General features: G+C 46.8%; 1 protein-coding gene across 2 annotated transcripts in view; it reads left to right on the top strand.

Annotated features, from left to right (window-relative positions):
- AXL (AXL receptor tyrosine kinase) overlaps positions 1–9,375 on the top strand; it is a 52,853-nt gene extending 43,478 nt beyond the window's left edge. For both annotated transcript variants that reach the window (XM_087876262.1, XM_087876261.1), the window contains exons 15-20: positions 74–166; positions 2,942–3,063; positions 5,038–5,147; positions 6,133–6,292; positions 6,459–6,595; positions 7,435–9,375. In XM_087876262.1, coding sequence (XP_087732388.1) covers positions 74–166; positions 2,942–3,063; positions 5,038–5,147; positions 6,133–6,292; positions 6,459–6,595; positions 7,435–7,798 — 986 coding nt within the window. In that variant the 3' untranslated portion in view covers positions 7,799–9,375. The remainder of the gene's footprint in view (positions 1–73; positions 167–2,941; positions 3,064–5,037; positions 5,148–6,132; positions 6,293–6,458; positions 6,596–7,434) is intronic.
- The last annotated feature ends 6,132 nt before the right edge of the window (positions 9,376–15,507 follow it).

The raw sequence follows: 15,507 nt of genomic DNA, 5'->3' as shown, positions 1-15,507 counted from the left end.
AAGTTTCATGATCAGAATTCCTTGAGCAAGGATTAATGCTACCAAAGCACTAATTTCTCTCTTCTCTCGACAGTTGCCATATGCACCCGCAGCGAGATGGAGGACTTCCTCAGTGAGGCTGTTTGCATGAAGGACTTTGACCATCCCAACGTCATGAAACTGATAGGTGAGGGACGAGGAGATTTCTTCTTGTATAACCGGCTTCCTGCAGACATGTAAAGCATCCATGGTTTCCTCCTTCTAGTCCAAATCTCTATGGTCTCTATAGTCTCAACAAAGTCAATCATAGAGAGCGGTCAACCATAGAGACTGGTCAAGAAGACCAACCATAGAGACTGGTCAAGAAGGCCAACCATAGAGATTGGTCAAGAAGGCCAACCATAGAGAGCTTTCAACAAGGGCAAGGAGCACAGAGGGTGAAGCTATGATGCAAAGAGAGCAGAAGAAACATTTTTTTTAATATATGAAAAAGATAGAAAGGGGGAAAAAAAGAGAAAGAGAAAGATACATTTACAGAGGACCGGTGTTCCCCAATCTTGGAGCCACAAAAAGAGGATGAATGCAGATCTGCCAATCTACTTGTTTAGGACCACAATTTCTGTGAGCCCCAACCAGTGCTGAAGACAGAGTATAGGAAAATGTTTCTCAACTTCAGTAATATTAAGAAATGTGGACTTCCACTCAGGGTTGGGGGCTGGACTAGAAGACCTCCAAGATCCCTTCCAGTTTTCTATTCTATTCTATTCTATTCTATTCTATTCTATTCTATTCTATTCTATTCTATTCTATTCTATTCTATTCTATTCTATTCTAATTCTAATTCTAATTCTAATTCTAATTCTAGTTCTATTCCCGGAATCCCCCAGCCAGCATGCTGGGAAGCTCCAGTCCAAGCAGGCCGGCTGGAGAGTTTTGGGAGTTGAAATCCATGCTTGCTAACTGGGGAATTCTGGAAGCTGAAACCCTCATACCTTAAACTTGCCAAGGTTGAGAAATGCTGATTCCAACTCACCTAGAGCATGTCAGGTTAACCTACTCCTTTCCGTCAGGTCTGCCTCCCCCTTCCTTTCTCTGCATACTTCCTCCATTTAGTAAATTCCCAGACTGGGATTGACATCCAATCGTGGGCAGATTTACAATTTCCGGCATGGGGCGGAGGGGGTGGGGTGGGGAAAGCAGCCCAGCCTGGAGAGACCTGCAAAGTTGCACCTTTGCTCGTTCCATCTGGGGGGGTGGGAGGTGGGTGGAATTTAGCTGGAGCCTGGGAGGAGAAAAAAAAATGATGGAAAAGAAAGGAAAGAGCGCTTGGGCTTTGGGGAGGGAGAGACTGGGCTGGGGAAAGCAAAAAGGACAGATTGTCCCCTGGGGAGGATGAAGCTGTGAGCGAGAGGGAACAGAGAACATTACTTTGGGAAAACAGATGTTGGCAAGAGATGTCGGAGTCCTGACTGGGACGGGGCTGACAGACGGGTGGGCGGAAGCTCAGCTAATGCAACTCAGACTTGCTTTGGGGTTTTTGGAGGAGGAAAAATGGGACTTTCTCATTCAGTCCTCCTTCCCCCCCCCCATCCCTTCCTCCTCATCCCTTTTTCCTGCCTTCTGGTTCCTGTTAAAAAGGGAACACAGTCAAAATAACATTAAAAAGGTAAAGGTTCCTCTCGCACATATAGGCTAGTCCTTCCCAACTCTAGGGGGCAGTGCTCATCTCTGTTCCAAAGCCAAAGAGCCAGCTCTGTCCAGAGATATCTCCGTGGTCATGACTCAATGCCAAAGGCGCACGGAACGCTGTTACCTTCCCACCAAAGGTGGTCCCTATTTTTCTACTTGCATTTTTTACATGCTCAGGGTTGGAACGAAGGGTCCTTGGTGCTCTCTGAGCTTGGCTGTTTTCTTGAAGACGTTTTATGACCCAGCTAGGGAACATCATCAGTGCTAGAAGGGAAAGGGGTTTGTGGAGGGGAAGAAGGGGAGGAGAAAGATGAGGGGTGCTGAGGGATTCCTGGTTCTCTTTGAGCTTGGCTGTTTTCTTGCAGATGTTTCATGACCCAGCTAGGGAACATCATCAGTGTTCAGTGATGTTACCTAGTTTGGGTCATGAAACGTTTGCAAGAAAACAGCCAAGCTCAGAGAGCATCAAGGACCCGACAGTCTTCCTCCTCCTCCTCCCCCTCCTCCCCCTCCTCCTCCTCCTCCTCCCTTTTCCTTTACAAACCCCACTCTCTTCTAGTACAGATTATCTTACCTAGTTTATTTATTGGTTCGATTTATATGCCGCCCTTCTCCAGAGACTCAGGGCGGCTGACAATGCGTTAAGCAATAGACTTCATACTTTTTGTATATACCTGCTTAGTAGGGCTTTTGGGGCCCCCCTAAGCGGTGTTCTTTTTTTATACAAAGTCACCTTATTGCCCCCACAAACCGGGTCCTCATTTTACCTACCTCGGAAGGATGGAAGGCTGAGTCAACCTTGAGCCTGGTGAGATTTGAACTTGCAGTAATTACAGGCAGCTGGTGCTACTTAACAGTACATTAGTCTGCTGCGCCACCAAGGCTAGTTGAGTAATGCAACATCTGCAAGAAAACCACTAAGCTCAGAGACCACCCAGCGCCCCAGTCCTCCTCCTCCCTCCTCCTCCCCACTTCTCCTTCACAAACCCCACTCCTAGCACTGATGATGTTACCTAGTAGGGTCATGGAATGCCTGCAACAAAACCACCAAGCTCAGAGAATACCAAAACCCCACATTCCTCCTCCTCCTCTTCCGTCTCTGCCTCCCCCCCATTCCCTTCTCCTTCACAAACCTTTCTTGCACTGATCACATTACCTAGTAGGGTCATGAAACGTTTGTAAGAAATCCACCAAGCTCAGAGAGCACCAAGGACCCCTCGCCTTCTTCTGCTTTAGAGTATTTATAAATGTCTCCTCTCTCTTTTTCTTGAAGGCGTCTGTCTGCAGAACACAGAGAGTGAAGGCTACCCATCCCCTGTGGTGATCCTGCCGTTCATGAAACATGGAGATCTACACAGCTTCCTGCTCTACTCCCGGCTCGGGGAGAGCCCCGTGGTAGGTAGCGATCCTGCAGGATCATTGACTCTTAGCCCTAAAACGATGGACTGTCTTAGTTGTCTTAGTGGACAACCAGCTAAATATGAGCTAGTACTGTGCGGCGGCAGCCAAAAAAGCCAATGCAATCCTAAATTGCATGAACAGAGGGATACAATCAAGATCAAGGGAGTGTTGTGACTCCGACCCCCGAGGCCGACTTATCGGAGGGAGAAGGCTCCGAACGTGAAGGAGAGGAGTTGGCCAGGCCTCCCTCTCCAGGACCCTCCTCTCTGGCAATGCCTCAGGTGTCTCCCGAAGGAGAAGAGATTGGCCAGGAGCCAGGTATCTCCTCGCAGTCAGACAGTGATGGAGATAAGTCTTGGCTGGATCCACGCCAGCGTCGGAGAGACAAGCACACGCGGCAGAAAAGGAGGCGTGCCAGAGATTAAGCTGAGTCACTGGACCATGCCCCACAGGGGATAAAGGAGGGTGAGGTGGCCATTCAGACTCTGTGACGGACAAAACTAAACTACTAGCGAGTCACATTGTATCTTTGGAAACAACGTTATCTGCCTTGGATTTAATACGGGCTGGACTTGACAATTCTTGAACTGTGTGTATCTTGTTTGGGTTTATCTGTCGGAGGAACAACCCCTCCCTCTATGAGTAAAGTTCTTGGCAAGCAGCTACTGGGTTGCTGCCAATCCTCTTATCGAAAGAATTTGTTGTCTGCCAGTTTTATTTAACCCCTGGCTGTCTGTTTGTGTGCGTGTGTGAGACGGGGACAGAACAGGGAGGTACTAATACCACTCTATAAAGCTCTAGTAAGGCCACACCTAGTAAAGCCAAACTGCATCCAGTTTTGGTCACCACACTATAAAAAAGATGTTGAGACTCTAGAAAGAGTCTTCAAAGAAGAGCAAGAAAGACGATGAGGGGACTGGAGGCTAAAACATATGATGAACGGTTGCAGGAACTGGGCATGGCTAGTCTAGGGAAGAGAAGGACAAGGGGAGACAGGAGAGCAGTCTGCCAATATTTGAGGGGCTGCCCCAGAGAGGAGGGGGTCAAGCTATTCTCCATGGCACCTAAAGGCCAGAAGAGGAATAATGGATGGAAACTGACCAAGGAGAGATTCAACCTAAAAATAAGGAGGAATTTTCCGACAGGGAGAACAATCAACTGATGGAACAGATGTTGCCTTCAGAAGTCGTGAGAGCTTCATCACTGGAAGCTTTCAAGAAGAGACTGGATTGCCATCTGTCAGAAATGGCGTAGGGTCAGACTAGATGACCTACAAGATCCCTTCCAACACTGTTAATCTGTAATCTGTACTCCATTCCGAGGGTGGCTAAATCCCAGATGAGAGCTTGTTGGTGTCTCCTCTGATTTATTTCTTTATTGGTTCAATTCATATGCCGTCCTTCTCCGGAGACTCAGGGCGGCTTACAATGCGTTAAGCAATAGCCTTCATACTTTTGTATATACCTGCTTAGTAGGGCTTTCGCGCCCCCCCTAAGCAGTGTTCTTCTATATATAAAGTCAGCTTATTGCCCCCACAATCCGGGTCCTCATTTTACCTCCCTCGGAAGGATGGAAGGCTGAGTCAACCTTGAGCCTGGTGAGATTCGAACTCGCAGTAATTGCGGGCAGCTGGTGTTACTTAACAGTGCTTTAAGTCTTCTGCACCACCAAGGCTCTTGCCTTGTCTCAAAGGTGCTTTTTTCAAGAGGCAACAGGACTTCCTGGTTCTTCTTTGAAGACGTTTCGCTTCTCATCCAAGAAGCTTCTTCAGATCTGACTGAATGGTGGGGAATGGAATTCTCCAGTCAGAACTGAAGAAGCTTCTTGGGATGAGAAGCGAAATGTCTTCAAAGAAAAACCAGGAAGTCCCGTTGTCTCTTGAAAAAAGTGCCTTAGGGGCAACCATTGACCTGGATGGCTGAGAATCTCCATCCACACTCCTCTGATTGTGCTCTTCTTCCTTTAAAGTACCTCCCCACGCAGACGCTGGTCAAGTTCATGGTGGACATTGCAAGTGGCATGGAGTACCTCAGTAGCAAGAACTTCATTCATCGGGACCTCGCGGCCCGCAACTGCATGTGAGTGTGTACGGGTGGAAAACCCTAAAAAAAAGGGGGGGATTTAGAAGCAGAGATCAGCAATGAGGCCCCAATCGGAATCCAGTTTGGCGTTCTGCATTTCAGCACCATCCACATTTGGAGATCTCAGTTCTCAAACTTTCCCAGCTGTTAAGAATAAGAGAATGAATAAGAGATGTGCAAACTGGTTTATCAAAAGTTTACTTTATAGTGAAAAAACAATCTCATAGTCTTGTAAATCAATCCAAGTCTTTGCCAGTTAAATCAGTCCAGTGATACAAAAACTCTTCTTACCACACAAACAGTAGTTGGTTAGCATAACAAACTCACTCTGGTAACAAACCACGATGGTAGCAGATCCATCCAACGATGATAGCACAATGGTAGCAACTCCACACACAATGGTAGCATATCATCAACTGAATACGTTACAGTACCTTTCTTAAATACATTTACAACTAGTGATTGTCTAATTACAGCATGACTCAGCATTACAATGAATCAGCAGTAAAACTTTAAAGTCACACAATACATATTCATATTAAAGTCACAGAACACATATATTGCCTGGACAACTTGTTAGGCTCAAACCATATCCTAACACCAGCCTTTGCTGAGAATTCTGGGAGTTGAAGTCCAGAAGCTTCTTGGCTTGGGGTGCACCATGATTTCATTCGTTGGAGGACTTTCCTCCAACTTTCTGCCCTGGGCTCAGGTTTCTTTTATCTGAGCTTCATCTTGGTGGTTTGCTCTCTTTCCTGTCCCTCAAGATTTATTCCTTCTGCCTGTTACACGGTCCCCTTGTCTTCACCCCTTAAAGCAGGGGTGAACTTTACGACTGGTGGACTTCAACTCCCAGAATTCCTTAGCCAGCAAAGCTGAGGAATTCTGGGAGTTGAAGTCCACAAGTCGTAAAGTTGCCAAGGTTGGAGACCCCTGTTTTATAAAGCCTTTCCTTCAAGAGCCCTTCGCATTCCCTCCACAGGCTGAACGAAAGCATGACGGCCTGCGTGGCCGATTTCGGCCTCTCCAAGAAGATCTACAACGGTGATTATTACCGCCAAGGTCGTATCTCCAAGATGCCGGTGAAATGGATTGCCATCGAGAGCCTGGCCGATCGCGTTTATACCACCAAGAGCGACGTGGTGAGTCTCCCTTTTCCACTTTCCGGCCAATAAATCGGGCTAACTTTTCGTTTCTCGCTGGAAACCAGCTTCCAATCTTTCCACTGGGAGCATCTGGACTCCATCTGGATTGCAGATTTCTTCTGCCTCCCTTACCTTCTTTTTTTTTCTAATCTCTACCCCGCAGTGGTCCTTTGGAGTCACCATGTGGGAGATCGCCACACGAGGTCAGACGCCTTACCCCGGGGTGGAAAACAGTGAAATTTACGACTACCTACGTCAAGGCAACCGACTCAAGCAGCCGATTGACTGCCTGGATAGCCTGTAAGTATCTCTGCCTCAGTTTCCCGTGTTGTCGGGGAAATATAGGCCTTCCCATTTCCCTACCCTGAATAAGTTTGGCACGACCTCCACGCCCTGCCAAAGGATAACAACTCCCACCTAAGTTTGGCATCCTACTCCCAGAAACTTGGGGAAAAGAGACCAGAGGAGAAGGAATACGGTTGGGGTGAGAGGAAGGGACGTAAGCCAAAATGTGGGGGTCAAGGGAAAGAAAAACACTTGGGGGTCCTCGGTGCTCTTTGAACTTGTTTTCCTGTAGACGTTTCGTTACCAAACTAGGTAACTTCATCAGTGCTAGAAGGGAGTAGGGTGGTGGAGGAGGAGGAGGAGGAAGAGGAAGAGGAAGGGAAGAGGAGGGGGGAGGAGGAGCCGGAAGAGGAGGAGAAATACTGTGGGTGCTCTCTGAACTTGGTTATTTTCCTGCAGACATTTCATTACCAAATTAGGTAACATCATCAGTGTTAGAAGGGTGGTGGAGGAGGAGGAGGAGGAGGAGGAAGGTGGGGGGGAGAAGGAGATGGACGAGAAATACTGCAGGCCCTTGTTGCTCTCTGAACTTGGTTGTTTTCATGCAGACGTTTCATGACCCAACTATCTAACATCATCAATGTTAGAAGGGAGTGTTTGCTCTCTCTTTATAAACCCCACTTCCTTCTAGCACGCTGGTTGGGGAATTCTGGGCATTGAAGTCCACAAGTTTTAAAGTTGCCCAGATTGCTGACCCTGGCTGCAGATCCCCAGAAGGAATCTCTTCTCCAGAAATAATTTCTCCGTCTTCTTATTACTCTCCCCCTCCCCTCCATCCCACCCCCTCCCCCCAGGTATGAGCTGATGATGAGCTGTTGGGCGCTGAACCCCCGCGACCGTCCCACTTTCGAAATCCTGTCCCAGGAGCTGGAGAAGACCCTCAAGTCGCTCCCACCGCCCAAAGATCCCGAGGAGATCCTCTACGTCAACATGGACGATGGAGTGGCCCCCGCCGAGGCGGAGCTGGGCGCCGTGGGAGGCTTGGGCTCCGAGGAAGGCCTGGCCAAGGAGAGCCAGCATCTGAAGGCCATGGTCACGTCCGCCGAGGTCCATCCCCCGCAGGCGACGGGCCGCTACGTCATGTGCCCCACTCCCCTCGAGAACAGCCGGCTCTTGACCGAGACCCTCGGCTACGCCGCCACTGAGGAAGGGGCCTAAAAAAAGGGAAGATCTGCAGACCCCCTGAGCTGGCTGGTTGCAAGGCTGGTGACTCCCCACCTCTCCGCCCTCAAGAGGGGGCTTCCAAAGACAAACCCTTGAGACCCACAGCCATCCATCACCCCAGGAATCGCTCACTCCTGATTCTGCCGACGGAGATGATGCAAACACGGGGATTTAGATGGGAGTCCTTTTTCGGGAGCCAGTGGGGAGGGGGGTTAACGTGGCAGGATAGAGGTTGCCCCCCCCCCCATCCTCTCTCCTGCCACTGAAGGGAAGAGACCCACAGGATTTCCCTTTGCCTGCCTTTCTTCTTCCATTCCCAATGGTCACAGTCACAATTTTCAGCCCTTGCGTGCTATTACTCAGCAGCCTGAGGCAGAAATTGCTCTGAGCTGTGGTTTGCTCCATCGGAACAGGCTGCTGAACAAACCACAATGAGTCAAATTTCCCATAAGTCATTTAAGCCATAAATCGCGGCCTTCCAACAATGGGCTGAGTGTATTGGGCCACTCTTCTCTTAACGATGTCGGTCTTATCAGACAGCTAATTGGCTCCGATGTCACTCTAAGCTACGGTTCTCACCCTAGGCGACTTGAAGCTGGGTGGACTTCAACTCCCAGAATTCCCCAGCCCAGCAGAAAGTATCATGGCCGGCTAGGGAATTCTGGGAGTCGAAGTCCACCCATCTTCAAGGCGCCCAGGTTGAGAAATATTCCCCTCCTCCACCATAAATCGTGGTTTGCAAAAGCACAAATATGGTTTACAAAAGGCTGGGTTTGTACAGCATATATGAAGTCAAAATAAGATACTTTTTTATGGTGTAGCATGATATGCGAACCCTGTTCATATTAGGGGGCAAACCCAGCCATCCTGTCTGTGAAGGTTTTGGGGGGCAAATTTTACTCTCTAAATTTCCTCCATGAGTGATATTTCCCCAACCCAGTAAACTAAAAGCCTCTTAGAGGTTGCATTCACACAACCTTGTTAAGCTTAGATTGTTTTAACCTGAAAGTAGGGATTTGTGGATGTCTGCATTAGTGGGTCTGAACCATTTAATGTGTTTACAGTTCAAGGGCACTGTGCGAATCCCACCCAAAGGGTTAATTCGGTAACCAGATGAAGGATGTTGTGTGAACGCAAGCAAGCAAACCCAGGTCTTGTCTTTTTAATTCCCGTTCCTTCCAACGGGAATACAGGTGGTCCTCGTACTTAACGACCACAACTGAGCCCCGACACTTCCGTCGCTAAGTGGATTTCGCTCCATTTTTGCCACCTTCCTCGCCACGATTCTTAAAGTGAGCCACCGCCGTCGTTACATCGGGACACATGGTTGTTAAGCGAATCTGGCTTCCCCGATGACTTTGCCGGTCAGACGGTCGCCAAAAAGGGGGGAATCACGTGATGCGGGGACCGTCATAACTAGGAGTCCGTTGCCAAGCGTGCGGATTTTGATCACGTGACTACCGGGAAGCTGCCATGGTTTTATTATATAAGTGTGAAAAAACAGTCATAAATCACATTTTTCAGTGTCGTTGTAACTTCGAACGGCCATTAAGCAAATTGTTGTAAGTTAAGAACTACCTGTATTTTGTTCCTTACCCCCTTCCTACATTTATTTCCAGCTGTTTCACTGCCACAATTGTCTGCTCATCATCCTTGACTTGACACCAAGGACAAATGAAAGACGGTCACTCTAAACCAGGGGTCTCCAACCTTGGCAACTTGAAGCCTGGAGGACTTCAACTCCCAGAATCCCCCATTCGGGGGATTCTGGGAGTTGAAGTCCTCCAGGCTTCAAGTTGCCAAGGTTGGAGACCCCTGCTCTAAACCTCAGATTGCATGGAGCAGAGTCATATTTTTTTAAAAAAAAAAAAATCAGATGGACTTTTTATATCCCGCGTGCTTCTCAAGAAATATTTCTGGAGCTCTCCACATCTGGCTCCTGAACTGAATCCCAAGAGGAACGTTCAGACTGATCTACTCTCATGAAAAACTTCAGGGTTTCCTCCATCACTGACGGGATTCTTAAGAAGACCAAGTCTTGAGGAAACTGGCCGGCATTTTATTTTAGCCATACCTGAACAGTGCAAAAGCTGATCTCTGGGGAGAGACTGAGGATCCTGCAAAGACAGACAAAACAAAACAAAAAACCCAGAACAGAAGAACAGAGACGGAAGGGACCTTGGAGGTCTTCTAGTCCAACCCCCTGCTCAGGCATGAAACTCTATATACCGTTTCAGACAAATGGTGGTCCGAATTGAAAACCTTCAGTGCCTATCCAGATGAGGACTTCAGGATGGTTAAAAATGGATTCCTAACCCCTCCGTCCTTCTCTGCTGTGATGAGGGAGAAGTTTTTTTCTTCTTTCTTCCGTTTTTTTTTTTGCAAGGCCTTTGCAGAAACGAGAGACGGACCCACCTGCATCGGCTAGGAAATGCCCCCCCCCCCCGCCCCAAGGAAAACCCCCAATCTCAGTTTCTTCCTGGAAAAGTCTCCACCTTCAACAGCTGCAAGGAAGATGGAAATAACCACCAGTGTCAGTTCTCCATCGCCGTTTTGCTCTCCTGGGAAAAACCCAACCTGCACGATCCTTGCCGATGGTGATGATAATGTTACCCCGACAGTTTGTATGTAGCTGACTATGTCATACAAAGCAGTATTTCTCAATCTTGGCAATTCGAAGACCTGTGAATGGCAGCTCCCAGAATTCTGGGAGTTGAAGTCCACACATCTTAAAGCTTGCTAGCATGCTGGCTGGGGAATTCTGGGAGTTGAAGTCCACCGTTAGCATGCTGGCTGGGGAATTCTGGGAGTTGAAGTCTACACATCTTAAAGTTTGCTAGAATGCTGGCTGGGGAATTCTGGGAGTTGAAGTCCATTGCTAGCATGCTGGCTAGGGAATTCTGGGAGTTGAAGTCCACCCAACTTAAACCTCGCTAGAATGCTGGCTGAGGAATTCTGGGAGCTGAACTCCACACATTTGGTAGGTGCCAAGGCTGAGAAATCCTGCGGGGGCTGTTCTTTATCCCCGTTGTGAGGAAACACAACATTTATGAGCGTATGTGTGGGCAGCCACTGTATCTTCGGACTGCTGGTTACAGACCACACCTGGAGAGAAGCATTTGGTCCATATGCTAATCTAGTTAGTTTGGACTTTAGTTTGACTGTTTGGGGGATGATCCTTGATTTGCAACCTCCAAGCCTTTTGAAACGGAAACTAACTGAATGTCTTGTATGAACTTAGGAAAAATTGGTTAACGTAGTCACCAAGTTAAGGTTTCCTGCAAACATAGCTGGGTAGGGCCAGGTCTGATGTTAGTTACAGCAATTCTGGTCTCAGAGCCTGCCTGGAAAATAATAAAAAGGGGTCCAGTCTGGCAGAGGGGCTGCAAAAAAAATAAAAGTAGGGGGGATTTTATGTTATTCAGCTGATCCATTTTTCAAAGTGAATCTTGCAGCCGTGGTTCCATGTCGCGCTTCAGTTTGGGACTAGCAGATACAATTGTGCAATGCCAACGTCTTTGAGAAAGCTTCTTCCCTGCCGTTGGTTGAATCCTATTTTCAGGGACTTCATTCCAGCTGCCAAATCATATTTTCCGTTCTGCTTGCCAGTATGTATTGATGCAATCTCGTCTTCCTTTTGGGGATCTGTAAGGGATGGCCAGATTGGAGGTCATTCATTCATTCATTCTGCTGGTCTTAAAAAGCAGTGCTGTCCAACTATGGCCATTTTAAAACCTGTGGACTTCAAATCCCAGAATGCCCCAGCTAGCATGTCTAAACCCCACCCCCCTTTTTTTTGACATGCAACACACCTCCTTTTGACATTCCTTGTACCTGTCATTCCTGTTATTTGACTTCATCTGCTATTACATTAAGATTACAGTCTATCAAGCTGACGTGCACACAGTCCGTTGAATTATTTCCCTTTAGATCAGGGGTCTCCAATCTTGGCAAGTTTAAAACTTGTGGACTTCAACTCCCAGAATTCCTCAGTCAGCTTTGATTCTGGGAGTTGAAGTCCACAAGTCTTAAAAGTTGCCAAGATTGGAGACTCCTACTTTAGATTCTTATTAATTTTTTATATATATATATAAATAAATATATAAATGTATATACTTTTTAAAGAAGAAAAAATGCTGTATATGAAATGTTTTTTCCACTCATTACTTTTGTAAAAACGCATTTTCCACTCAGGTCTGTTTTTTAGAGAATGCTCTGTGGTATATTTTGCTTATAAATAAAAACTTTCTTTAAAAAAAAAATAACAACAGAGGTGATAAATCTGGTCCTGAAGTTTTAATTTCTCAGGGGGAAAGGAAGTTTGGAAAAAAGAGGGCTTGAAACGAGTGGTGGGTTTCAAAATTTTTTACTACTGGTTCTGTGGGTGTGGCTTGGTGGGCGTGGCAGGGGAAGAATACAGTAAAATCTCCATTCCCACCCAACTCCAGGGGAAGGATACTGCAAAATCTCCATTCCCACCCCACTCCAGGGGAAGGATACTGCAAAATCCCCATTCCCTCCCCACTCCGGAGGGAAGGATACTGCAAAATCCCCATTCCCTCCCCACTCTGGAGCCAGCCAGAGGTGGTATTTGCCAGTTCTCCGAACTGCTCAAAATTTCAGCTACCGGTTCTCCAAAACCGGTCAGAACCTGCTGGATTTCCTCCCGATCAGCTGGGACTCGGGAGGCAGAGAATAGATGGTGGCGAGGGCCAGTCAGAGGTGGTATTTACCGGTTCTCCGAACTACTCAGAATTTCCACAACCGGTTCTCCAGAACTGGTCAGAACCTGCTGAAGCCCACCTCTGCTTGAAACATGAAACGGGTAGTCCTCGGTTTATGTCCACAATCGGAACCAGAAATTTCCCAAGCAAGAGAGTTTGTTAAATGAGTCATGTCTAATTTTACAACCTTTTTTCCCCCATAGTTGCTAAGCGAGTCACTGCAGTTAAGTGAATCATTAAGCAAATCGGAAGCCAGCTGGGAATGTTGTACATGGCGATCACCGGTTGCCAAACGGCTCCATTTTGATCACATGACTGTGAGGCTACTGGGGCAGTGAAGACATAAGAGAGTTGGAAGGGACCTTGGAGGTCATCTAGTCCAGCCACCTTGCTCAGGCAGGAAACCCTTTTATCTTTCCCTTTGCTTTATGAGCAATTGGGGGGGAACAAAATTCTGGCTTTCTTATCCGACTGGAGAATTCTGGGAGTTGAAGTCCACAAGTCTTAACGCTCCCAAGTTTGAAGACCTCTGTTCTAGGGTCTCAATATTTCCGTTGGTAGCTTGAACTGGGAAGCCTCGTTTATTCTTAAAAACCAATGCAATGTGTATTGGAAGAGGGGGGGAATCCTTTATTCTCCCTCCTGCCCCCCCCTTGCCAGGCAAAACCACCATCAATAGGCACATTCAAGACTGCTTCCTAGAACCATTGTCGAATCAAGCCAAGCAAGTCACAGAGAAACAAGGAAGTCCATTTAGCAGGGGAGGGGGGACGGGACTCCCGTCTTCCCCAAACACATTCCTCTTAATCGGGGTTGAACTCTTTTCCGATCAACATCAGCCCCAGAGTCCTTCAAGGGGGCTTTTCTGTTTCTCGGACTGTCTGTGGGAAAGTACGATGAGTACAAAACTTAAAACTAAAAAGAGAGAAAGTGAATACATACAGAATACGGAAATGGGGAAACAGGATTTACTACTTACGATAGAGAAATCTCTGTTTCAGTCAGGGGTGTCTGCTGGGCATGGTAAAAAAAAAAAAGAACCAAAACCAACATGGTGCACAAATTCCAATCTTCCTTCACTTGAAGGAAAAGAAATGGGCCCTAACTCACTTTGGTTGGTTGGTTGGTAAGGTGCCATCAAGTTGGAGTCAACATTTAGTGACCCCCATAGATTAGGGATTTTCCAAACTTGGCAACATTAGAACTTGTAGACTTCTGTAGGAAGTTAACACCCTCTCTTCTCCTAGGAAAATATTTTAGGAAATATAAAAAGGGCAGAATATTTCCCCTAAAAGGGAGGCAGGAACTCAGCCCCCCCCCTTTGTCAATGGGCCATTAAGGCCTGGGCCAGTCTATTCTACATAACAAAGATCTACCTCCTTCAAGCAGAACCATAATAGGAATTGCCCAAAGCCCCTTTCATTACATCATCACCCAGCAAGGCTCAACCAAGCCTGGGACATAGACAACCTACAAAATTACCCCTGCATGGCCACATGGGAGTCTGACAATCAATCAGAACACAAGCTCAAATTCAAAACCCAACAGAGGGTCTAAAACCCAGGTACTCTCAGCATCTCTGCTGCTTTTTTTGCCCAGGACCTCAAACCATGTGGTCATGTCCACCATTAACAACCATCTTTCCACTCAGCCACCATGTTTCCAGTGTCTTTCTCCATTCCTCTACCCGCAATAAAATACCTTATGCTACCAGACTTCAAATTTTGGGCTAAGACAACTTAGAAGTATGCCGACTTTGGCCTGACCTAAGTATAGTACATAAAATTATCTGCCACAATGTCCTTACCTGTCAATGACTACTTCAGCTTCAACGACAACAATACACAAGCAAATAATAGATACAAACTCAAGGTAAACCGCTGCAAACTCGATTGCAGAAAATATGACTTCAATAACAGAGTGGTCAATACCTGGAATGTACTACCTGACTCTGTGGTTTCTTCCCCAAACCCCCAAAACTTTAACCTTAAACTGTCTACTGTTGACCTCACCCCATTCCTAAGAGGTCTGTAAGGGGCGCGCATAAGTGCACCAGCGTGCCTACCGTCCCTGTCCTAATATTCCTTTTTACTCTTACTCTTTTCATGTATTCAAATTATGTTCATACTTTTACCTGTTATATATGCTTGACCAATAAATAAATAAAATAGATAAAAATAAATAAAAACCCAGATGGACATTTCTTCCAACACTTCAACTCCCAGAATTCCTCAGCAAGCAGAAATTCTGGGAGTTGAAGTCCACAAGTCTTAAAATGGCCAAAGTTGGAGACCCCTGACACAGATAGATTTTCTGCAAGAAGATTTGTTCTCAACCTGGTCTTTCAGGATTGAAAGTCAGGACTCGTTCACTGCCGCTATAATAAAGTCTATCCATCTTGCAGCTGGTAGTTTCTTTCCAATTTCCCCAGAATTACAGGATTCTTCAAGAAGCTGGCTCTTTGAATCCTGAGCTCAAAATAAGGAGCTGTGGAACGCTCCAATTATCCTGAAAAAGGTTTTTTTAGCCTGAAGAGGACAAAAAAAAATCAGATTGGAAATATCTCGTTGCTGGTCTGGCTGTTACGATGCTACCCTCTGGTGGTTATAAACCGTGTAGAAATGCTCATATTCAGTGTTTCTCAACCTTGGCAATTTTAAGAGGTGTGGACTTCAACTCCCAGAATTCTCCAGCCAGATGCTGTGGGAGTTGAAGTTCACAGCTCTTAAGGTTGAGATACAAATATTCTAAGATTCAGTCTTCCCAAATTAACACCACCAGATGTGTTGGAACTATACTTCCCAGAATTCCTAGACGGCATGCCCCGCCCAAGGTAATGTATCAACTAGCACAGTATTTCTCAATCTTGGAAGCTTGAAGATGAGTGGACTTCAACTCCCAGAATCCCCCAGCCAGCACTGCTGGCTGGGGAATTCTGGGAGTTGAAGTCCACCCATCTTCAAGCTACCAAGCTTGAGA

The sequence above is a fragment of the Pantherophis guttatus genome, chromosome 10 (genome assembly GCF_059756535.1).
Source record: "Pantherophis guttatus breed Tessera chromosome 10, ASM5975653v1, whole genome shotgun sequence".
Lineage (NCBI taxonomy): Eukaryota > Metazoa > Chordata > Lepidosauria > Squamata > Colubridae > Pantherophis > Pantherophis guttatus.
This window is presented reverse-complemented; position numbering and strand designations above follow the sequence as displayed.